At 40.1% G+C, this 23499-nt stretch overlaps 1 protein-coding gene across 4 annotated transcripts in view; it reads left to right on the top strand.

The window, feature by feature from the left end:
• The window catches only part of WIPF2 (WAS/WASL interacting protein family member 2), a 39583-nt gene extending 16901 nt beyond the window's left edge, over positions 1–22682 (top strand). For all 4 annotated transcript variants that reach the window (XM_079132906.1, XM_079132907.1, XM_079132908.1 and 1 more), the window contains exons 2-8: positions 4131–4262; positions 9751–9883; positions 10548–10664; positions 11628–12284; positions 20071–20280; positions 21818–21919; positions 22268–22682. In XM_079132906.1, the coding sequence (XP_078989032.1) occupies positions 4200–4262; positions 9751–9883; positions 10548–10664; positions 11628–12284; positions 20071–20280; positions 21818–21919; positions 22268–22308 (1323 nt within the window). In that variant the 5' untranslated portion in view covers positions 4131–4199 and the 3' untranslated portion in view covers positions 22309–22682. The remainder of the gene's footprint in view (positions 1–4130; positions 4263–9750; positions 9884–10547; positions 10665–11627; positions 12285–20070; positions 20281–21817; positions 21920–22267) is intronic.
• Positions 22683–23499: the final 817 nt, after the last annotated feature.

The following is a 23499-nucleotide window of genomic DNA, read 5'->3' as shown; positions in this document are numbered from 1 at the left end:
AGAGCTATTGTGATCTTTCAGAGTAGATCTGAAAAGTGATTTAACTCTGTTTCTCTGTATTGGGAAAATATTTAATAATCTATTAAATAGTTGGACATGTATATACGAAATAAGATGATTTTCTTGTTGACATCCCAAGTTCCTACTCATGACTGATTCCTGTAAGGTAGTGTGGGGGCCTTTGAGGCTTTGCAAGTAAGGGAGGTGGCCTACTATTTTTTAAAAAATATTTTTATTAGTTGTATGATGAACCTTCATTTATTTATTTCTCTGCGGTGCTGAGAATTAAACCCAGTGCCTCACACATACTAGGCAAGTGCTCTACCACTGAGTCACAATCCCAGCCTCAAGTCAGTTTTTAAATTTTCCCTGTGGGGTATTTGGTACTTTGATACAAAAACTATAATTTACTTTGTTATCAGAACTGAGATCAAAGGAAAGTGCTATTACCTAAGATATGAAAGTAAAAGATGGTATTAAGATTTAGAAATTTTCTTGTTTTTTTTTTTTTTTTTTTTTCTTTTTAATAATTTCAATTGCAACCTGAAGCTGAGGCAGGAGGATTGCAAGTTCAGGCAGCCTAGGCAATTTAGCCAGACCCTGTCACAAAATAAAATATAAAAAAGTGCTGGGGATGTATTTCAGTTACAGTAGAGCTTGCCTAGCATGCATGAGGCCCTGCGTTCAATCACTATTACCCCTCCCCCCCAATTTTTCCTTTGGGTTGTTATGTACCTTGTAGGATGTAGGTTGAATCACCTACAGATATGGAAAGAACTCGGGATATTCTGAATCTCTTTGCCAAGTCATCATAGGATACCATTTCAATTGTGGCAATGGCCACAGAAAAGGCAGGAACTGAGGTAACTGTAATTAGTTGAAAATGTTTGTTTTTGGGCTTATTGGTTCATCTCGCGGGCGCCGGGGACTTGAACCCGGGTCCGTGCACACACTGGGCGAACGCTCTACTGGATGAGCTATTTGCCCATTTAAAATGTTTGTTTTTGAACACTATCATTTTTTGTATTGTTTTCTGCTAGTTTTCTTAAGAATACTGTGTAGGTTTTGGAGTGGAATGGCCATGGTAAACTCAGGTAATTCAGAGAAGATAGTTTTTTCCCTGCTTCTCCTGTTTTTATTTTAAATTTACTCCCCTTGGTGGTAGATGTTCTGCTTATAAGGATTTACTATTTTGATTAATTTATTTTGAGAAGCTGAGTATTTTGTTGTGGAGAGTGGAATGGTGTCTCATGTGTTGTCCTGGCTGGTCTCAAACTTTTGGGTTCTAGTGAGTAGTAATTGTCCCCAGTAGCTGGGATTTCAGGTGTACACCACAACTCCCAGCACATAGGCATAGGAGGATTGCAAGTTTGAGGCCAGTTTTGGCAACTTACACCCTGTTTCCAAAACAAACAAACAAAAAACAAACAAACAAAACCAAAACAACCCAGCAACAACAGCAGCAGCTGGGGTGTAACTTAGTGGTGGAGTGCCCAAGGGTTCAATCCCCAGTATCACAATAAAACAAAACAAAACTCTAATGGGAGACCAATATAGTTTTTTTTTTTTTTTTGTAGTGCTGGGAATCGAACCCAGGGCCTTGTGCTTGCAAGGCAAACACTCTACCGACTGAGCTCGGCCCACTCTCCCCAGCCCCCAATATAGTTTTTGAGTGCTGTTTTGTGACCCGATTGATGGCTGCCTTCTCGTGTGGTGGTTATACTCTGATTAGGTTCCATGAGTGTGCTTATACCAGGTGTCCATAAACTGTGAGTCATATCTGATCCATAGCCTATTTTTATTGGCCTGCAAACTAAGACTGTTTTTTATTTTTAAAAGATTGTAAAATTCAAGAGAAGGAAAGAGACAGGCCATAGACAAGGAGAAGATATTTGCAGAAGACATACCTGATAAAGGACTATTGCCCAAAACATACAAAGAGCTCTTGAAACTGAACAATAAGGAAACAAAACAACTCAGTTTTTAAAAATGATAAGTACAGATGGGGTGTAGCTCAGTGGTATAGCTCAGTGATAGAGAATGGGTTTAGCATGTATAAAGCCCTGGGTTTAGTCCCCAGTGTGTACACACACACAAACACACACACACAAAGTCGAAAGACCTAAACAGGGGCTGGGGTTATAACTCAGTGGTAGAGTGCTTGCCTAATGTTGTGAGGACTGAATTTGATTCTCAGCACCACATATAAACAAGTAAAGGTCCATTGATAACTAAGATGTTTTTAAAATAGACCTAAACAGACAGCCTTACCAAAGAATGGATACAGATGGCAAGTAAAGCATACGAAAAGATGTTCAACATCATGTCATTAGGAATTGTACATTAAGACAAGATACCACCAGACAGCTTTTACAACTCATACAGCCAGAATTCATGCAGCTCAGTGGTAGAGCACATGCCAAGCATGTGCAAGGCCCTGGGTTCCATCCTCAGTGCTGGCAAAAAACAAACAAGCCCTTTTTTATGTGGATGCAGTAGCATGTACCTATAATCCCAGAGAATTGGGAGGCTGAGGCAGGAAGATCAAAAGTTTGAGGCCAGCTTGGACTACTTAGCAAGACCCTATCTTAAAAAATAAAAAGGGCTGGATATGTAGCTCAGTGGTAGAGTGCCCCTGGGTTCAAACTCTAGTACCATAGAGCAGCAAACAAAGAAAAAAAGAATGACCAAAATCCAAAACCACCAAATGCTGCAAGGATGTGAATGCAAAATGGTACAGTCACTTTGGGAGAAGTTTGGCAGTTTCTTACAGAATACAACATACTCTTAGCATATGATCCAATAGTCACACTGCTTGGTATTTACCCAAAGGAGTTGAAAAACCTGCACACGGATGTGTATAGCACTTTTATTCAGAATTGCCAAAATGTAGAAGCAACCAAGATGTCCCTCAGTAGGAATAGATGAACAGACTGTAGTATATCTAAACGGTGGAATGTTGGTCAACATTAAAAAGAAAGAGAGCTATAAACTGGATGGTGTATCATGTGACTATTGTCCCAGCTACTTTGGAGTTTGAGGCAGGACAATCACTTGAGCACAGGAATTAGAGATCAGCCTGGGCAATATAATGAGACCCCATCTCAAAAGAAAATAAGACATATCAAGATATGGAGGACTCTTAAATGCCTATTACCAAATGAAAAGACAATCTGAAAATGCTATGTGGTATATGATTTCAACTATATGACATTCTGGAATCATAAAAACTATGAAGATAGTAAAAAGATCAGTGGTTGCTTCAGGATTGGGGAGAAAACAGGATGAATGGTAGAACACAGGATTTATAAGGCCATGAAACTTCTATATAATACTATAGGATGGTAGATGTAACTCATTATACATTAGTCAAAACCCACCAAATGTACCACACCAAGAGTTAATCCTATATAAGTTATTGACTTTGGATGTTAATGATGTGTCACTATAGAGTCACCACTTGTAACATATATATCGCTAGTATGAGAGAGTATTCATGGGTGGGGGCAGAGGTGTACGAAGATTCTACATAGTTTTTGCTCATTTTGCTGCTGAACCTAAAACTGCTTTAAAAATAAAGTTTAAGCCAGGCTCAGTGATGCACATTTGTAATCCCAGCAGTTTAGGAGGCTGAGGCAGGAGGAGCTCATGTTCAAAGCCAGCCTCAGCAACTTAGTGAGGCCGTAAGTAACTTAGCAAGACCTTGTCTTAAAATAAAAAGGGCTGGGGATATGGCTCAGTTAAGCGCCCCTAGGTTCAATCCCTGGTAATAAATAAATAAATAAATAAAATTTATTCATTAAAAAAAAGGGAGGATGGGTTGGGGTGTTCCTCAGTGGTAGAGAGAGTACTTGCTCAGCATGCATGAGACCCTGGGTTCAATCCCAGGACCTCAAAAAAAAAAAAAAAAAAAAAAAGAAAGAATGGTTAACAAAACAAAGGAAAAATAACATGCAACTGAGACTGTTGCCTAAAAGATTTATTATCTGGCCTGTTATCAAGAATATTTACCAAACTCTGGACTGTATTACGTCGGTGCCATGCCCAGTCCTCTGTTCCTCTTGGAATGTGTGAGACTCCTCAATGCCTCTAATGGTAAAATTGTTCTTATGATTATCTCTCATTTACAGGTATATGAGTGACTTAAAGCTGCAAATAAACACGGAGAGAGATCAGTGCCAACAGGGAGCAGGGCAAGGATGCCAATTCCTCCTCCCCCTCCACCCCCTCCTGGGCCTCCTCCACCTCCCACTTTTAATCAGGTAGGTAGTCTTTTACCAGTCTATCTCCATACCTTTAAGTTGATTACATCATTTGGTTAAACATTCAAGATTTTCCTAGCCTTCACATACTGTTTGATTACACCATTTGGTTTAAAATTCAAGAATTTCCTGCCCATACCACTGTTATTCTGAGCCTGCCCTTTAATTCTATTTTTAACATCCCAGATTTTTGGTGCTAGTATTCATAGATACTTAGGAGTTCCTTGTATAGACATAGTATACTCATGACATTTGGTATGGGAAGATGGAAAACCAACATGTCTGTCCTCATCAGTTAGTTCTGACTTCTGAGTGGTCCTTTTAGCATAGTGGCATGTCTTATTTCCTTGTCCTGGTTCATTGTAAGTGGAGATTTGAACTGGTTGCATTGGATTAGAAACTTGTGTTTCTTCCTGAACTATTTGCTTTTCAAAGGTCATTGTGTCATTTCTTTGGTATCTTTGAGAAAAGAGACTGGGATTCTTGGTGGTTGTTTCTTGCTATCAGTTCATTTCCTCCTCTTCTACTCCCACACAGTTCATTTTAAAGTCAAACACATCATGTCTTACACCCTATCAAGAAAGAAAGGAAGCTAGGAATGGTGGCTCAGGCGTGTAATCCCAGCTACTTAGGAGGTTGAGGAAGAAGGATTGAAAGTTGAAGCCCAGCTTCCATAATTTAGTGAGAGCCTATCTCAGAAGAAAAATTAAAAAGGGCTGGGAGTTAGCTCAGTAGTAGGACATGTCTCCCTGGGTTCAGTCCCCAGTAATGGGAAAAAAGAAAGGAGCTTACAAAACGGATTGGTAAGAGGACGAAGTTTCAACAATGGGTGAAGAAACCCAGTGTGGTTTCTGAACCAGGGAGACAGCCACTCTAACCATACCTGGGTTGTGAAAGCTGGTGTCATATAATAAAGAAGGAATCTATAACTGGGTATAGTGGTGCACCCCTGTAATCTCAGTGACTCGGGAGACTGAGACACAGGAGGATCACAAGTTCAAGGCCAACCTCAGCAACTTAGACCCTGAGCAACTTAAGACTCAGTCTCAAAAAGAGGAAGGGTTGAGGATGTAACTCAGTGGTAAATGGTAAATTCCCTCTGGGTTAAATCCCTAGTTATCCCCTTCTTAAAAAAAGGAAGGAATCTGTGCCTTCTCATTTTTGTAAAATTTAGAAGTCAAAGTAACTTTTGAGAAAAATGATCCATAGGTGTGTACCCAGGGCTTTGTGCTTGCAAGGCAAGCACTTTACCGACTGAGCTATCTCCCCAGCCCTACATTAGGTATTTAATAGATAAGAAATTGTGTCCTAAAGAGGGAAAAGTGACTTGCTTAAATTTGAGGCCAGCCTGGGTAACTTAATGAGACTCTGTCTCAAAATAGAAAGGGCTGGGGATGGATATAGTTTAAAAAAAAGAGGGGGTGGGAAGGAGAAAGTGACTTGATTATTAGATTGGTCTCAGAACTAGGACTAGAGTTTAGATCTGCCAACTTGTGCTTATTTTCCCCATAACCTCTGGTTTTCAGACATATTCTTTCAGACATATTCTTTCCTTTTGAGGCGAAATTTTGTGTGGAACCCATTAAATGAGGTAGGTAAAAAAGAACTGCTATCTGAAGTGAGTAGAGTTTAGCCAGAAGACAGAAGAAAGGCACTTAAAGTTGAAGCAGAATGTGAAAGGGTGCTGATTTGTGAGAAAGTATAGAGAGGTTTAGATTATTGAGATGATGTGGTGGTAGATGAAGCTGGAGAGGTTGAGGGTTTGGATTTTTCTTTTGATAATCATGGGGAGTTGGAGCAACCTGTTTGGTTTGTATTAGAAAAGTCACTCTTAACAGTATGGCAGTGGATTGCGGGTTGAGACTCAAGACTAAACACAGAAGACTGTTGTCGTTGAAGATGTCGTTGAATTTGAGAGTCTGGGGGCTGCGGTTGTAGATCAGTGGTAGAGTGCTCGCCCAGCACGTGTGAGGCATTGGGTTTGTTCTTCAGTACCACATAAAAATAAACAAATAAAATAAAGGTACTGTGTCTATTAAAAAAGGAAGAAAATTGAGGGTCTGGACTAAAGCAGTGAGGATGGAGAGTAGACATGATTTAGAAAGTAAAATCCAAAAAAATTTTTTTTTGGTTGTGGGTGGACACAGAACCTTTATTTTATTTATTTGTTTACTTATTTATTTATGTACCTCTTAGTTGTAGGTGGACACAAGACCTTTATTTTTTATTTTTATATGGTGCTGAGGATCGAACCCAGGCCCTCAACACGTGCTAGGCGAGTGCTCTACCACTGAGCCACAAGCCCAGCCCTCTATTCAGTGCTGAGGATCGAAACTGGTGCCTCGCCTCACACAGGCTAGGCAAGTACTCAGCCAACTGAGCTACAACCCCAGCCCAGAAAGTAAAATCTTTTTTTTTTCATTTTTTAGTTGTAGGTGGGCACAATAACTTTATTTTTATGTGCTGAGGATTGAACCCAGGGCCTTACTCATGCCAAGTGAGCTACCACTGAACCACAACCCCAGCCCATAGAAAGTAAAATCTTAAAAGAGTTTGGTGACAGAGTGAGAAACAGAAAGGAGATTTGAGTGATTCTGGTTTGGAAGTTAGACTGATGATTCTATTTACAAAAAAAAAAAAAAAAGTTTTGTAGAGGAACTCAGTTTTGGAAAATTTAATAGTCAAAATTTAATAATCAAAATAAAAAATAAAAAGGGCTGGGAATGTAGTTCAGTGATAGAGTGCCCCTGAGTTAAGTCCCTAGAACTGTAGCATATATATTTTTGATCATATGTATATGACATATATAATATGATCAAAAATTTAGAAATAGTATATAAGAAAAAAGGGATAGTCACTTACAATCCAATCTTCATAATAGTTTTATGTATATCTTCCCCATGTTAACAAAAAAAGAGATTGTGCATACTATACACACTGATTTCTAATCTGCTTTTCTTTTTCATGACTATGTCCTCGATGGTATGAATGGCTTGTCATGTCCTTAAATGTTTGGTAGTATCATTTTTTTTTGGTACAGTGTAGTAGTATTTTCAAAACTTTTATTGTAATAGGATTGTGGAGCTGGGTATGGTGGCACACACCTGTAATCCCAACTACTCTGGAGTCTGAGACAGGATTGCAAATACAAATTCAAGCCCAACTGGGGCATCTTAGTAGGACTTTATTTCAAAATATAAAGGGTCAAGAATGTACTCTGTACATGAATCCCTGAGTTCAACCCCCGTTACTTCTTCCCAAAAAGAGTTTGTGTAAAAATTAGGAAATACTAATAAAAGTAGAAAATGTGAAAATATTATTAACCTTTGTTAATGTTGTATTTCATACATACAGTAGAAAAATTAGAAAATACAAATAAGCCAAGAATTATTACATGATATGAATCTTTAGTAGTATTTCCTTGTACAGTATATACTTTCAGAGATTTTCTGTGTATACCTTTTTTCCTCCTAAAGTATATACTGTTTGTTGAGCTCTTACTATGTTCCCTAGGCTTTGTGCTAATAAGCTCTTTAAAAGTGTAATCTTGTAGCTCAGAAGACTGAGGCAGGAGAATCATAAGTTCAGAGCCAGCCTCAGCAACTTAGTGAGGCCCTAAGCAACTTAGCAAGACTCTGTCTCAAAATAAAAAATAAAAAGGGCTGGGGATGAGGCTTAGTGGTTTTCCTATATTTTAGTTTTCATGTTTAGAAAGTCCTTCCCCTTACCTATTTTTTTCATACAGTACATCTGTGGTTTTGTTTTTTTACACTTAAATTTTATAATTCAACTAGAATTTGTTTCAGAATAAGCCATGAAATAGGGTTTTAACTTTACACTAGTTGTTATTAACACTTTGTATTTAGTAATCTATTATGCACTGATGAAATACACTTTTATTCTCTAAATACTGGGGATTGAACCACGAGCCTCATGTAGCAAGCTCTCTATCACTGAGCTATATCCCCAGACTTTATTATCACCATTTTATTTTACTTTATTTTATTTTAATTTTATTTTAGCAGTACTGGGGTTGAAAGCCAGGAGTACATTTTTTGCTACTTAGCTACATCCCTAGTCCTTTTTGAGACAGGGTCTTGTTAAGTTACCCAGATAATATGCTTAGCACAATTTGAACTGGTGATCCTCCTGTCTTCTGTCTTACTCTGTCTTAGCTGTGATTATGGGCATGCACCATTTTCTTATTTCTTATATAGACCTGGGTCTGCTTATAGACTTTTTTATTGCATTTATTTATTTATTTATTTTTGTGTTGGAGATTGAACCCAGGGCCTTGTTCATGTGAGGTAAGCACTATACCAACTGAGTTATATCTCCAGCCCTTTTATTGCATTTATTAGCTCTGTTCCTGTGCTCCTGTTACTCTTGGCTTTTGGTGGTACAAGTCTTAGTTTCTTAAAAATTCCATTGGTGTTTAGTTTAAAAAGCTCTATGTTTATAAACTGTGTAAGATTTAACACATGTATAATATTGGGTCTTCCTATTCAGGAATATCATTATTGATGTGTTATATTTTAGGTACAAGTAGGATATTCATTTGGAGATGTCCTGTAGGCATTGGCATATATGGACATGAAGCTCAGGTCATAGGCATGGGGGACAAGGTAAAATGATTTGAGATTCTTGGGCTTATATGTGGTATGCAAACCATTAGATGAGCTTGCTCAGAAACATTTAGATGGAGACTGAACATAGATCTCTGGTAATTGACATTTAAGAGGAAAATAAATTACCTGAAAAATTACATAATGTTGAAAGAGGAATTTGGGAGAATAGAAACGGCAAGGACCTTTAACATCCTGTTTCTGTTTACTAATCATATGACATTACTTTTCTAAACCTTTATTTCCTCTTCTTTGGAATGGGAATAATAATTTCTATTCTGAATATTTTTTAGAGTGTAAATTGAAATAAGATGGAGATAACAGGATATGTTAGTAGAGCTAACATGAACTTCGTGGTCACTGTTGGGGTTTGGATTTTTGCTAAACCATTTATAAAGTTGTACTGTCTTAGGAAGCTATTCAGCTTCTGGTCCACACTTTCCAAATGGGTATAATGATAATAGTGCCTTTCTCATAGGAATTTTTCTAGATTTTAATGAGATAATAGAGATAATATGCTTAGCACAATTTCTGAGACAGAGAATGGACTCAGATGTTTGCCTTGGTGATGGTGATATGTGTAAAGTGGTCAGTGCACAAAACCTAGCACATGGATAGTAATGCAGGCCTCCTGACAGAAGCTTATGAATAGGTGAAAGCTATACTCTTCACAGAAGTTAGAACAGGAGAAAAAAGACTGGCACATTGATATTGCCATTTGGGGTGTGTGTGTGTGTGTGTGTGTGTGTGTATGAATGAATGTTGGGTCACACAGACCTCTTATGGAATCCAGTTTCACTTAAGTCCTTTATCCTGATGAAGGAAACTGTTTAGGGTAAACTTTTATTTCACTCTTCCTCCAGGCAAACATAGAGCCTCCCAAGCTGAGTAGAGATGAGCAGCGGGGAAGAGGTGCCCTCTTACAGGACATTTGCAAAGGGACCAAGCTGAAGAAGGTGACCAACATTAATGATCGAAGTGCTCCTGTCCTTGAGAGTGAGTCTAAGTTCATTTACTAGTGAGACATCAGGATCCCAGAATTGTCTTGGAGACTTACCTGTGCTGTCATTTTTATTGTTGAGTATTGAGTGAAAAACTTTTGTCCTGGGACTTCTATTGACTGTCTTCCATTGTTCATTTGAATACTTTAGAAATTTCTTCTTGACCCTTGGCAAGTATTCTCTCAGTTAAGACTCCCACGTTCTAATGCATGTTGGGGCACATCTTTCGTTGTTCTTTGTGGAGACTACTACTTTCCTAGAAACCTCTTGACTGAAACTGGAGGTGATTTTATAATTGCTACAAGTGTCCATTCCTGTAGACCTCTGGAGAGTTTCAACATATCTGAGCCCCTGAATCATTAGCTCCCTTACATCTGGGATTTGGAAAGGAGAGCCCAGAAAACTTTATTGAACATTTCTTTTTACCAGTTGTTATCACTTCACCCTAAATAAGAGAAGAATGGCTCCTTGTTCCTTTTGTTTTTTTCTCTTTCTTCACAGTGAACAGTTCATCCCCATTTGAAGCTGTGGAGCAGAAAGGCAAAAGCAAGATTGGTTTTTTTGCAAATTAAAGCCCAGATAGAGGAAGGATTTGTCTTGGGGTTTATGGTCATCAGCACAGAACATATGAAATAAAAACTTAATGGTATGCTTTCCAGAGCCCAAAGGAAGTAGTGGTGGTTATGGCTCTGGAGCCGGTGCCCTGCAACCCAAGGGAGGTCTCTTCCAAGGAGGAGTGCCGAAACTCCGCCCTGTGGGAGCCAAGGATGTTTCAGGTATCTGATAAGTACTTTCTTAGGATATTTCTAAAGTACATTTAATTTCTGACTTGTTCCAAGTGGGTCATCTGGAGTTAAGGACTGTGGTTGAGGTGGGAGGAAAAAGGAGTGGGAGCAGAGGAGGAGTTACAGAGTAGAATAAAGCAAAATTTGAGGGGTTAAATAAAAATATATTCAGCTTCGATAAAGAAAATGTGATTTATACACAAAAGATATTATTTAGTCTTTAAGTAGAAGGAAATTCTGTCATTCATGACATGAATAAACTAGGAGGACATTATTTTAAGTGAAATAAGCCAGACAGACACAGAAAGGCAAACACTGTGTATGATCTCACTTACATTTGGGATCTGAAATAGTTGAACGAGGAAGTAGAGAATGGAATGTTGATTACCTGAAGCTGGGGTGTGGAGGATGAGGAAAGACATGTTGGTCAAAGGATACAGAATTTCAGTTAGACAGGAATAATACATTTTAGTAATCTTGTTACATAGCGTGGTAACTATAGTTAATAATAATGCATATTTCAGAATTGCTGAGTGATTTTAAATGTTATTACTGCAGATAAATAAGTATTTGAGGTGCTGGGTATGTTAATTAGCTTGATTGAATTATTCCACAGTGTATACATCATGTTATATACCCAATAAATATGTATAGTTATTATTTGCCAACTAAAAATAAAATAAAATTTAAAAATGTATTCAGCTTATATCAGGAAAAATTTGTAAATGGGCTCTAAGCCTAAAATCAAATTAAAACCCAGAACCAAGTATGGGGATGTAGCTCAGTGATGGAGGGAGTGCTTTATATGTGGCAAGTCCTGGGTTTGATTCCCAGCACCACAAACACAATGAATTCCAGAATCGTGCAGGTTGCACCAAGGGGTCTGGTGAAGGAGAGATACTGTCTGATAAATACCTTGCTCTGTTGACCCAGTGTTGTCTGGTGTATTCGTAGAGAACCTAGCTGGTAAGCCAGCCCTACAAGTCCCCAGTTCTCGAGCTGCTGCCCCAAGGCCTCCAGTATCTACAGCCAGTGGACGTCCTCAAGATGATACAGACAGCGGCCGAGCCTCCCTCCCAGAACTGCCCCGGATGCAGAGACCCTCTTTACCGGACCTCTCTCGTCCCAACACCACCAGCAGTACGGGCATGAAGCACAGCTCCTCTGCCCCTCCCCCACCACCTCCAGGGCGTCGTGCCAATGCACCCCCTACACCTCTGCCTATGCACAGCAACAAAGCCCCAGCCTACAACAGAGAGAAACCCTTGCCACCAACACCTGGACAGAGGCTCCACCCTGGTCGAGAGGGACCTCCTGCTCCTCCCCCAGTCAAACCACCTCCTTCCCCTGTGAATATCCGAACGGGACCAAGTGGCCAGTCTCTGGCTCCTCCTCCTCCGCCTTACCGCCAACCTCCAGGGGTCCCCAATGGACCCTCCAGTCCCACTAATGAATCAGCCCCTGAGCTGCCACAGAGACACAATTCTTTACATAGGAAGACACCAGGGCCTGTCAGAGGCCTAGCACCTCCTCCACCCACCTCAGCCTCTCCTTCTTTATTGAGTAATAGGCCTCCTCCCCCAGCCCGCGACCCTCCCAGTAGGGGAGCAGGTAAGTGTTTGGAAACCCCTCTATTTCCTTTCATGAGTTTATCTTTTCACCTTTATTTCCCAGAGTGTCTCTTCAGTGATTGAAGAAAAGAATAATTCATACACTTGTTTTATTGAGAGCCATTTTTATACCTGGGATTGAACCCAGGGGTGCTCAACCGCTGAGCCACAACCCCATCCCGTTTTTTGTTTTTTGGTTTGTTTTTTGAGACAGGATCTTGGAAAGTTTCTTAGGGCCTCACTAAGTTGCTGAGACTGGCTTTGAACTTGTGATTCTCCTGCCTTAGCCTCCTGAGTGACTGGGATTATAGGTGTGGGGCACTGTGCCCAGCTTTGAGGACATTTTTGTATGTCAGGCTCATTGTTAGGAAACATGAGTAAATAGAAAAGATAAAAAATTTTTGGTTCTGGCAAAACTAGTAAAATATATAAATATGTAGTATGTGGTCTGCTTTTGAGAAACACAAAGCAGAGAAGAAGATATTCTAAGATGGGAATCGGGTGATATTTTGAAGTAGAGGGGTAGGTGGTAGAGTCAGGACAAGCCTTACTGATTGAGTGACAATTTTTTACTTTTAGTTTTTGGTACTGGGGATTGAACCAGAGTGCTTTACCACTGAGCCACGTCTCCAACCTTTTTTATTTTTCATTTTGAGATAGAGTCTCGCTAAGTTGCTGAAGCTGGTCTCAAATTTGTGATCCTCCTGCCTCAGCCTCCTAAGTTGCTGGGAATACAGGTGTGTGCCACTGTACCTGGCTTTTCTTTGTTGTTGTTTTTTTTGTGTGTGTGTGTTTTTTTGGTACTGGGGATTGAATTCAGGGGTGCTTTACCTCTGAGCCACATCCCATCCCTTTTTATTTTTTAAACAGTGACAATTTGGCAAAGACCTGAAATAAGCAATGGGTAAGCTTAGTAGTTATCTGAGAGTATAGCCATTGCATGCAGTGGGGACAACTTGCATGACTATTCTTTTTTTTTTTTTAAAGAGTATTCTTTATTCATTTTGGGGGCAGTAGGGAGGGTATCCTGTCCTTTTGACTGAGTGAGAAGGTGTAATAGGAAGAGTGGCAAGAGTGAAGATAAGAAAGCTAGATTTCCCTGAGAGAACATTATAGGACTTCATGAAGAGTTTGGGCTGAACTCTGATGGGGAGCTACTGCAGGGTTTTGAACAGAGAAGTAGTATGATTTGATTTACCATCAAATGAGACCACTAGCTTCTGTGTTGAGAACAGACTTCAGGAGGATAGAAGTGGCAAAAAGACCATTCAGGAGGCTGTTGGAGTAAATTGGGCAGGTGGGTAAGACGACAGCAGATTTGGGGGAAGACTGCTGTTTGGTTTTTGACATTAAATAAGTTTGAGATGCCTATTAGACATCCAAAAAGAGATAGTGAATTGGTGATTGGCTGCCAGACTCTAAAGTTTAGGGGAGAGGGTGAGCTAGAGAGGTTAATCTGAATGTCATCAAAAACCACATGCTTGATGAGATTACCTAAGGAGGTAGTATAGATTGAAAGAGGTCTGGAGTTGGGGCTTCCTATGTTAGGGATGAAGCAAACACAGCAGAAGGTTTGCTTTGAATGAAGAAGGAAAAAGAAAAACCAAGAGTGATGGAAAAACCTCAAGGTAAAGTGAACACCTATGTTCAGTGCTGCAGAAGGGTCTAGAAAGTTGGAGGCTAAGAACTGACATTGGTCTTAGCATCAGGAGACCCTTTTAAGTAGTTTTAGTGAAATAGTGGAGAGTGAAAAGCTCACTTGAGTGGATGCAGGAAAGGATCACAGCCACTGGGAGGCTGAGGCAAGGACATCACTTGAGACCGGGAGTTTGAGGCTAGCCTGAGCAACTAGTGAGACAAGAGAAGAAAGAGGGAAAAAGGGAAAGGGAAGGAAAGGATACAGGAATAGGAGGAGAGAAATTGGAGATAATGATATAGAAACTCCTTAAGGAGATTTTGCTATAAAGACTGGTGTGTGTTCATGCTTGCATGCATACAATAAATGAAATAGTTGTTGGAGGAAGATGTGGGGTTGAGGGTTGGGCGGGTTTTTGTTGTTTTTTGTTTTTTCTTCCATCCAACTGTGGGAATCTCTATATGCTGATGAATGCAGAGCATGAAACTAGTAGAGTGGGATCAGTTTGCCTGAGTAGTCTTTGAGGAGGCAAGAGGAGATGGGCTCTGATATGTAAGTAAGGGGTCAGTCTTAGATAGAACTGTAGATCTTCCATAGAAACAGGAGGAGAGGCAGAAGATACGGGCACAGAAACAAGTGTAGTGGTAGAACTTGTGAAGTTTCTTCTAATTTGCTTGTTTTCACAATGAAGAACATTAGCTGTGAGTGATGGAAGGGAAGGAGAAGACAGTTTGATGATAGAGAAGTCATGGAGCATGGCAGTTGAATAGACCAAAGAAATGTTCTTGGGCAGCCAAACACATGAAAGGCCCACTTCAGGTTAGGGATCATATATTTAAAATAAGAGTAACCAGCATAGTGCGTGTTCAGCTGTGCATTTGCAGGTACAGAATAAGGGCAGAATTGTATTTAACCAGTGTTGGCATTTTGGGGGCATGTATGACTATAAGGGAGAGTGGAGTGTGGTAGTATAAAGGTGTATACAAGGGACTAATTCTAATAACAGACATTGGAGCCTAAGCTGGGGGAGGAGGGAATTAAAGAAACCTAGAAAGAGTAGAATGATTATGAGATACCTTTACAAAATAATATGATCAAAATTTGAGAGTAAGGGTGACCATGACAGTTCTCTGGGGCCTGCTGGACCCAGAAATTTTGGCTTCTGTATCCTTGCATTATTGGACTTTGAATCATCCCTTCCACAAGTGGCTGTTAAGCTGTATATGTATATATACTAGTCTTTATATGTATAGAACATTGATAAAGATATTGTCATTGGGCATGGTTTCATATGTCTAGAGTCTGAACTACTTTGGAAACTGAGACAGAAGGATCTCTTGAACCCAGGAGTTTGAGACCAGCCTGGGCAGCATAGTAAAATCCTGTTTCAACTAAAGTCTTGTCTTCAAGAAGTATGCCTATTAAAAGCCTATTAAGCCAGGCATGGTGGCGCAGCTACAGGCATGTAATCCTAGCTACTTGGGAGACTGAGACAGGAGGATCACAAGTTCAAAAACAGTCTCAGCAACTTAGGCCTTAAGCAACTTAGCAAGACCCTGTCTCCAAATAAAACACAGATAGGGCTGGGGATGTGGTTAAATGCCCCTGGGTTCAATCCCTGGTACCAAAAAAAAAAAAAAAAAAAAAAAAAAAATCCCATAAACCTGTGCTGCTGCTTGGTTAGGTACATACGGGTTTGTACTTTAGGAGTTGGCAATCTAACAAAGGGCAAACAGTAGCCTGTATGTTCTTTTCCCCATGTTTCCTTAACTTTTGCCATAAGGATGTAGTCCTAAGGTGGCCCTTGAGTCTACGAAGTTCAGGTTTCACTAATTAATTTGTGTTTGTGTGTGTGTGTGTGTGTGTGTGTGTGTGTGTGTGTGTGTGTGTGTGAGAGAGAGAGAGAGAGAGAGAGATACACTGGGGGTTGAACCCAGGGGTACTCTACTACTGAGCTACATCGCTAGCCCTTTTTTAATTTTAAGAGGGGTCTTGCTAAGTTCTCAAGACTGGCCAAGAACTTGCAATCCTTCTACCATAACCTCCTGAGTTCTTGAGAGTACAGGTTTGTGCCACCATACCTGGCCTAAAACTTTTTTAAATTTTAACAATTTTTTAAAAGACCCTTCATCTGGGAAAAGCCCGTTTTCTTTCTAACCCCTCCAAGAATAGAAGCAGAGAAAAATACATTATGTGAATGGTTTGAGTAGTTTAAAAGTTTGTAGATTTCTTGCTTCTCACTTCTCAGTTCTAGGTCTGTGCTTTCTTTGGAAAATGTTGAAATTATGAGCTTTGTTCTTCTGTCCTGTCAGCCATCACCAATGTTGAGGCTTATGTCTTATATCAGTAACCAGAACAGCAATTCTTAAGAGTTATACATTGGGAAAAAACTGAGATATTTTTGTCTGAGGTATTTGAGTATTGGCTCTATTTGTTGTATGACATGGGCAGATTGTTCTGATTTTCTAAGTTTTTTTTTTTTTTTTAATCTATAAACTAAAAGTATATGTGAACCAGGTACCGTGGCACAAGCCTGCCTATAATTCCAGTAACTTGGGAGGTTGAGGCAGGAGGATTGCAAGTTCCAGGCTATTTTCAGTAGCCTAATAAGACCCTGTTTCTTGAAAGAAAAAGTAAAAAGAGCTGAGTATCATAGCATCCCTGTGTTCATTCCCCAGTATTGCAAAAATAAATTAATTAATTAAAATAAAAAAATAAAAAATAATAAGTGAAACAAAAGTATATGTGAAAATGTAATGTGCTGATGAATATTATTGGTTTTATGCACAGGACATCTAGGTTGTTCATGGATTTATCTCTGTTAGATAATATTGTGGCATTATATGATAACATCCTTTTGTTTTTATATGAATTATTTATATTTGAAAGGGCATGGAATCTTTTACCTTCTCAGAGTGCTTAGCCACCTAAAAACTTGGCATTATTGGTCCACATTGTTTATTTTCTTAAATATTCCTTTGCAGAGTAAAACATGGTCCCTTTTTAAGGGAATTAAAAGAGAGAGGAAATTGATCCCATCATGTTTTCCTCAAAACTCAGGTTATCTTAGATTCCAAAAGGCTATCTCCTACTCAAGGGCTTTTGCAAACTGATTATTTTTTTAGGGTCTGTGTGTTCCTGCTCTGTCATTTGAAACAGTCTCTTTGGATCTGACAAAGAGCTCAGAGACTTATTGGAGAAAGTGGGACATGGTTAGGATGACCGTCTCTGAGAAAGGAGCTGGAGGAGCCAAACCAGTCACTCTGGGCTTACTCTATTTTGGCCAGTCCTGGTTGGCATTCCTCACTGTTAACTGCCCAGTGTCTAGCTGGTAGCCTTGTGAACCTAGCTAACCCTCTCTACCTTACAAGTAGATAAAAATTATAAGGACCCTAAGAAATCTAGGGTTTAGGGAATAAAAAAGAACTTTGGGATAAAAAACAAGATTTAGAGTTCTGCTAGGTGTTAAGGAGATTTATCTTTATTGAATCCAGAGGTCCCTGTCCATATCGTAAAACAGATCTTAAAAAGAATGAGAGAGAATTAACATTTTGAGTGTGTCTTACGAGAAGCAAAAACTAACATTTATTGAGTCTGCTCTGCTAGACTGCTTGTGTGTTTGTATATATCATCCCATTACTGTGATCGCTTAACTGTGATCACCCTACAGTAGTTCTCACAGTGTTTCAGGAGGAATGATAATATCCACTTTTATAACTAAAACAGTGTTAAGACACACTTCCAAATCACCTGTTGCAATCTAGTTAGGAAGAAAAGATCCTTGAGGTAGAGCAATGTGAGGTATTACAAAGAGCAGATACAGGGGCTGTTGATGTAGCTCAGTGGTAGAGTGCTTGCCTAGTATGCGCAAGACCCTGGGCTCAATCCCCAGTGTCTCTCTCTCTCTGTCTCTCTATCTCACACACACACACAACAAAAAGAAAAAAGACAATAAAGAGTGAATGTGTGCTGAGTCTATTTTTATTAGATCTGCAACCTTAGACAAATAATTTAAGTCCTAGTTGCCTCATTTGTGCAATGGGGGGATAATATTAAACACTTTGTAGGAGAGGCTGTAAGAGTTTTGAGTTTTTAAAGATTTGATACATAGTGAAACAAACACCTGGAATGTTGTGGATACCCAGTAAATGGTGGCTGCTCTTATTAATGAAAAGCCTATATATAATCTAAATGCTGTTGAACCTATTCCAGTAATATTGCCATTTTTTGGGACATTTTTTTTTAAAGGTATTTTTAAATTTATTTAATTTTTTTAGTTGTAAATGGATACAATACCTTTATTTTATTCACTTATTTTTATGTGGTACTGAGTATCCAAGCCAGTGCCCCACATGTGCTAGGCAACTGCTGTACCATTGAGCTACAACCCAGCCTTTAGGCATACTTTTGATATCAGCTTCTTTTGGCAAAATTTTGGTTTTTAAGGATGAATTTGATTTTTGTAAATGACCAAGAAGCAGAGTCAGAGCTAGCTACACATTTTTTTCTTTCTTTTTGTGGTACTAAGGATTGAACCAAGGGTCATTCCACCACAACCCACCCCCCCCCCCCAGCCTTTTTTTAAAAGTCATATTGACACTTTTATTTCTGTGGAATTGACCCTCAGAAATGTAGTGACTGATTAAAATGTATGTGTCCCCAATTTTATTTTTATTTTGAGACAGGGTCTTGCTAAGTTGCCCAGGCTGGCCTTGAATTTGGGAACCTCTGCATCAGACCCCTGAGTTGTTTGGGATTAAGGACACACACCACTATATCCAGACAAATGTTTTTGTTGTTGTTGATGGTGGTGTGATATCCTCAGAAGTGAAATGTGACTCCCCATGATAGTATTAATGGCTGTGATAAACTGGCTTTGGAGGCAATTCCAGAAGAGGTGTTCCCAAATATTTTGAGCAATGAGACTTAACACTAGATATATGTAACTTCCCAAGGTGAATCTACTATATATATATATTCTGAAAGTCACTCAATTTAGTCTGTACTGTACAGTTCTGGAATATATGCCTTGAGAGACCAAAAATGGAGAAGCTCAAAATAGAGTAGATTGCTTTAGGAAAGCCTTGAGAAGATGGGACTTGAATTAAACCTTGAAAGATAGATAAGACTTAGTATTAAGGGAAGACAGATTTCAGAGTATTGCAGGGAGAGTCACAAGATTCTCCCTTTAATTAGTAATTTGGTTTATTCAGCAGATATTAAGTACCTCCCATGTGCTGAACATTTGGACAGGTCAAGGAACTGTTCAGACATTAGGGAGTACACAGTATACAGAGAAAGAAGCCCATATAGTGAATATGATACAGTACAGTAGAGTGGTGTGAATACACTGTGTAGTGCAAAAGAGGGGCACCTAACCCAGTGTAGAAATTAAGAAAGAAGATCTGGGCATGGTGGTGCACTCCTATAATCCTGGAGACTTGGGAGGCTGAGGCAGGAGAATTCCAAGTTCAAGGCCCCCTCAGCAATTTGGCAAGACCCTAAGCAACTTTGTGAGACCCTGATTCAAAATAAAAAAATAAAGGACTGGGGATGTGGCTAGTAGTAAAGCTCCCCTGGGTTCAGTTCCTAGTACCTAAAGAAAAGAGGAAGGAAGGAAAGAGGGATAGAGGGAGGGAAGGAAGAAAAGAGGAGATCAGGCTGACTGACATAGTTTACTATTTAAGCAAAGGATTTGAGACTTTGTATGAGATGCAAAAGCCTTGAAGAGATTTAAGCAAGTATTTTAGGGAGTTAAATTTGAGGAGTAAGAAATTGGATGCAAGGAGAATACTTGGAGGTATACTTGGAAGGCTTTTGCAGAACAGGCTAAATATGAGACGATCTGAATTAGAATTGTGGAGGAAGGGATAGAAAAGCTGAGGGAAAGATATCAAGAATAGATAGGGATCTTGACTGACTTGGGGGAATCTAAAAAAGGTCTGAAACTTGATATCTGGAAAAATGGCAGTGTTGTTCAAGAAATAAGTATGAGGGGGAAGGTGAACATGATATTTAACATGCTCCTAGAGGCTCACAGAGCCTGGTTATTCGGGAAGCCACCAAGACACTTTTCAGTCTTATCTCTCAAACCCCTGTTCCCCTTGCCAGCTCAACACCCAAACCTAACTACTTTGGATTTTAATTGCAGCTCCTCCACCTCCACCCCCCATGATCCGAAATGGTGCCAGGGATGCTCCTCCACCCCCACCACCATATCGAATGCATGGGTCAGAACCCCTGAACAGAGGAAAGCCCCCACCTCCACCCTCAAGGACTCCAGCTGGGCCACCCCCTCCTCCTCCACCACCTCTGAGGAATGGCCACAGAGATTCTATCACCACTGTTCGGTCTTTCTTGGGTGAGTATTTAGCTATTTTGTCTCAGAGTTCCTATGGTTACTTCGCTGACTCCAGTGCCTTGGCTGCCAGATGGCCAGTGTGGAATGGAAATGGCCACAAGGTATTCTTTATTTGCAGCAGTTCCTTTCTGACTTTTATCCTCAGACTTCGAGCTCCACCCATTGTCATCCTTTCTTTATGTGAATTATAGGCATGGTTGCTTTGGAATAGATAGAAGTATAATCAGCAGATGTCATGCTAACCTTAAAGTATGACAAGTCCCCCAAGGATCATTGTTTATGGTTAGTTTTTATGGCAGAGACTATTCTTCTTTGGGATTATTCGGACAGAAATTATGTATCCTAAGAGCTCTTTGCAGTGTAAAAACTAAACAAGTGAGGTTTGGGGTGTATCTCAGTGGTGGTGCTTTCTTAGTGTGTGCACAGCCCCGGGTTTAATCCCTAGTATTGCAAAAATTGAACAAGTATGCCGAGGCCCTGTTTTTTTCCCCAGTACTTGGGGGGGGGGGGGACAACCAAAAGAACACCACACTTTTTTTTTAATATTTTTTTAGTTACAGGTGAATACAATACCTTTATTTTATTTTTATGCCCAGAGACGACTGACTAGCTATGTTATTTCGAAGTAGTCACTTCCCTTCTCTGGGCCTCCTTTCTATCATCTGTAAAACAAGGAGGTTCACTAGATCAGAAAGTCAACCAGATTAACTTTTCCAAGTTTATAAATGTTGGGACCCCCACCTAAGAGATTCCAGTTGTGGAATGGAGCCATAAATAAAGGTTTCCAGAGAATATTATTGGTCCTCTGTTGAGGACCCCCGGACTAGAGTTTAATAAATTCTGTTGTATCCCTAACACTCTAGATTCCTTAGTGGTGGTTTTCTTCTCTCCCATCTACATCCCTCACCATTTCAGTCTGTTTCTATTAAATGCACCAGGAGTTTGCTTTGAACATAACATCCATACCGAAGAAGTCTTTGGAATGTGATAAAGCTGCACCTATAGGAAATTTGAGTTCCCTTGTGGAGGGGCCATAGAAAGTGGTAGTGGGGACCAGGAGATGGTGTTGTAGAGCTAAATGAGAGTAATGTAGGCTGAAAGAGAACTGTGTGGTCAAATCTCTCACTAGTTGGAGGAAAATATTCCCATTTAAGATTAATTCTACAATTTGTAAATTCAGTTCAGTTTGTTTCCCATGGTGACAGTCTAAAATGCTCATGTTATTGAAGCTTGAAACTCTTGTTTCTTTGTGCTTCCATGCAAACAACTGGAAGCATTTTCCTGTTATGTGCCTGATTTTTGATAGAAAAGTTTGAAGAATCAGCTCTAAGACTTACTCCTTAAGATAAACAGCTCTGTGCATGGGAAGTACCTTGGGTGCTGCTGTTGCTGTGTTCAAGAATCTTGGTTAACTGGGCAAGGCAGGCCCTCCATACATCAGAGTGCATTAAAGATTAGTAAAGGGAGGGTCATAAGTCAGAGGCCTATGGGAGCACAGAGAAGTTCAATATGAGTTAATACTCTGTTCTTTTCACAGATGATTTTGAGTCAAAGTATTCCTTCCACCCAGTAGAAGATTTTCCTGCTCCAGAAGAATATAAACATTTTCAGAGAATATATCCCAGCAAAACAAACAGAGGTGAGAGAAGTAGTAAAGAAAGTTTTTCCATATTTGCATAGAATATAGAATTTCTGTGTTTTCTCAGGTCAAAATCTTCTCCTCATCTTCATTTTCTTTAAAACAAACAAAGCAAAACAAGAAGACAGCTTAGTCCCCAGATTTTAAAAATTAGCTTAAAGGGTCTTTTTAAAAATTTTTTTAAAAATATTTTTTAGTTGTAGATGGACATAATACCTTTATCTTATGTACTAATTTTCACATGGTGCTGAGGCTCGAACCCAGTGTTTCACATGTGCTAGGCAAGCTCTCTACCACTGAGCCACAACCCCAGCCCCTTAAAGAGCCTTTTTATTTTGTTTTTTTCAGCTGCCCGTGGAGCCCCACCTCTGCCACCCATTCTCAGGTGAAGTCCGACTTGGTCCTGTTCCTCAGGAAAAAGGATGGACCTCCTCTTTTTCTCAGATGGTCCTCTCCACTCCCCTGAAACCTGCATGAGAGCTCCTACCATGTTTCTCCTGTGCAAACAACCCTAGACTCCAAGCATCCTTCCAGCTCACCTCCATCTATGCATCTCGTCTCTGGACTTGGTGATTGGACTCTTTATATCGGCAGTAGGGTCTCAAATCCTGTATCCATCCCCCCCTCTAACAAACCCTACTAGCCAGAAGAGGAGCAAGCCTCCATGTCTCCTGCTTTCCTCTGGGGAAAGGTGCCTTGTTGTGGTGAATGAACTCATTTTGGGGCAGGGTGGAAAATGGTACCCTTGTCTGCTCTTATCCACTGTGGGGGAAGCTTGGCAGGTAGATTGTATTCCATCATTTAGGAGGCTGGCATGGCCAGGACTTTGGTGGGAGGGGAGGGGGCATTTTTAGTGAAGCAGGAAAGGAGTTTGCAGAGAATTGATCTGTTTTAAAGGTCAGCTTTGGAAAAAGGACAAGGAAATGGGTCTGCTTTATTTTTAGGGGTATTTCAGTTCTCACCCCCTCCCATCCCAGGGATAAGTTGGATATAAACACTAAATACTAATCAGTTGAACTAAACCTTTAATCAGAGGAGAGGGCAAGATAAACCGAGGATCATTTTAGAGTTATTCAGTTTTTCTGTAGCTAAGGGACCAGGAGCCATTTGAGTCCTCTAGGACTTCCTGCCCCCTTTCCTCAGGGTGCTAGGCTGAAGAGTGTTCTGTCCCATCACCTGAAAAGAGAAGTTCCTTTTTGTCAGGGGCATCATTCATTCCTGATCCACAAACCCCAAAAACTGCTGGTAGGAAATAGGAAGACAGGGTCTGGGCCTTAACCTCAACTTCAAGTCTGCCTCAGTCTTTTCTTACTGACCCTAAGCCCTTTGAGTCCTTCATGCTCCAGAATGACTTAAGAAGGGAAGGGCAAAGCACTCTGTGGGTGGGGCTGGGCAAAGGACTGCAAAGGACTTTATGGCCTGTTTGTGCTGAAGTTCACAGCCATCTGACTGAGGAAGCTCTTTCCATTCCTTTCTTCACCAGCCTCACCTTCCCAAGACTGCAGGGGCTAACACAGCAGAGTTAAGGGGTGAGGAAGTGAGTAGAAGTTTGTGGGATGCTCTAAATTCCTTTATGCCAA

Source organism: Sciurus vulgaris (genome assembly GCF_902686455.1).
Source record: "Sciurus vulgaris genome assembly, chromosome: 3".
Lineage (NCBI taxonomy): Eukaryota > Metazoa > Chordata > Mammalia > Rodentia > Sciuridae > Sciurus > Sciurus vulgaris.
This window is presented reverse-complemented; position numbering and strand designations above follow the sequence as displayed.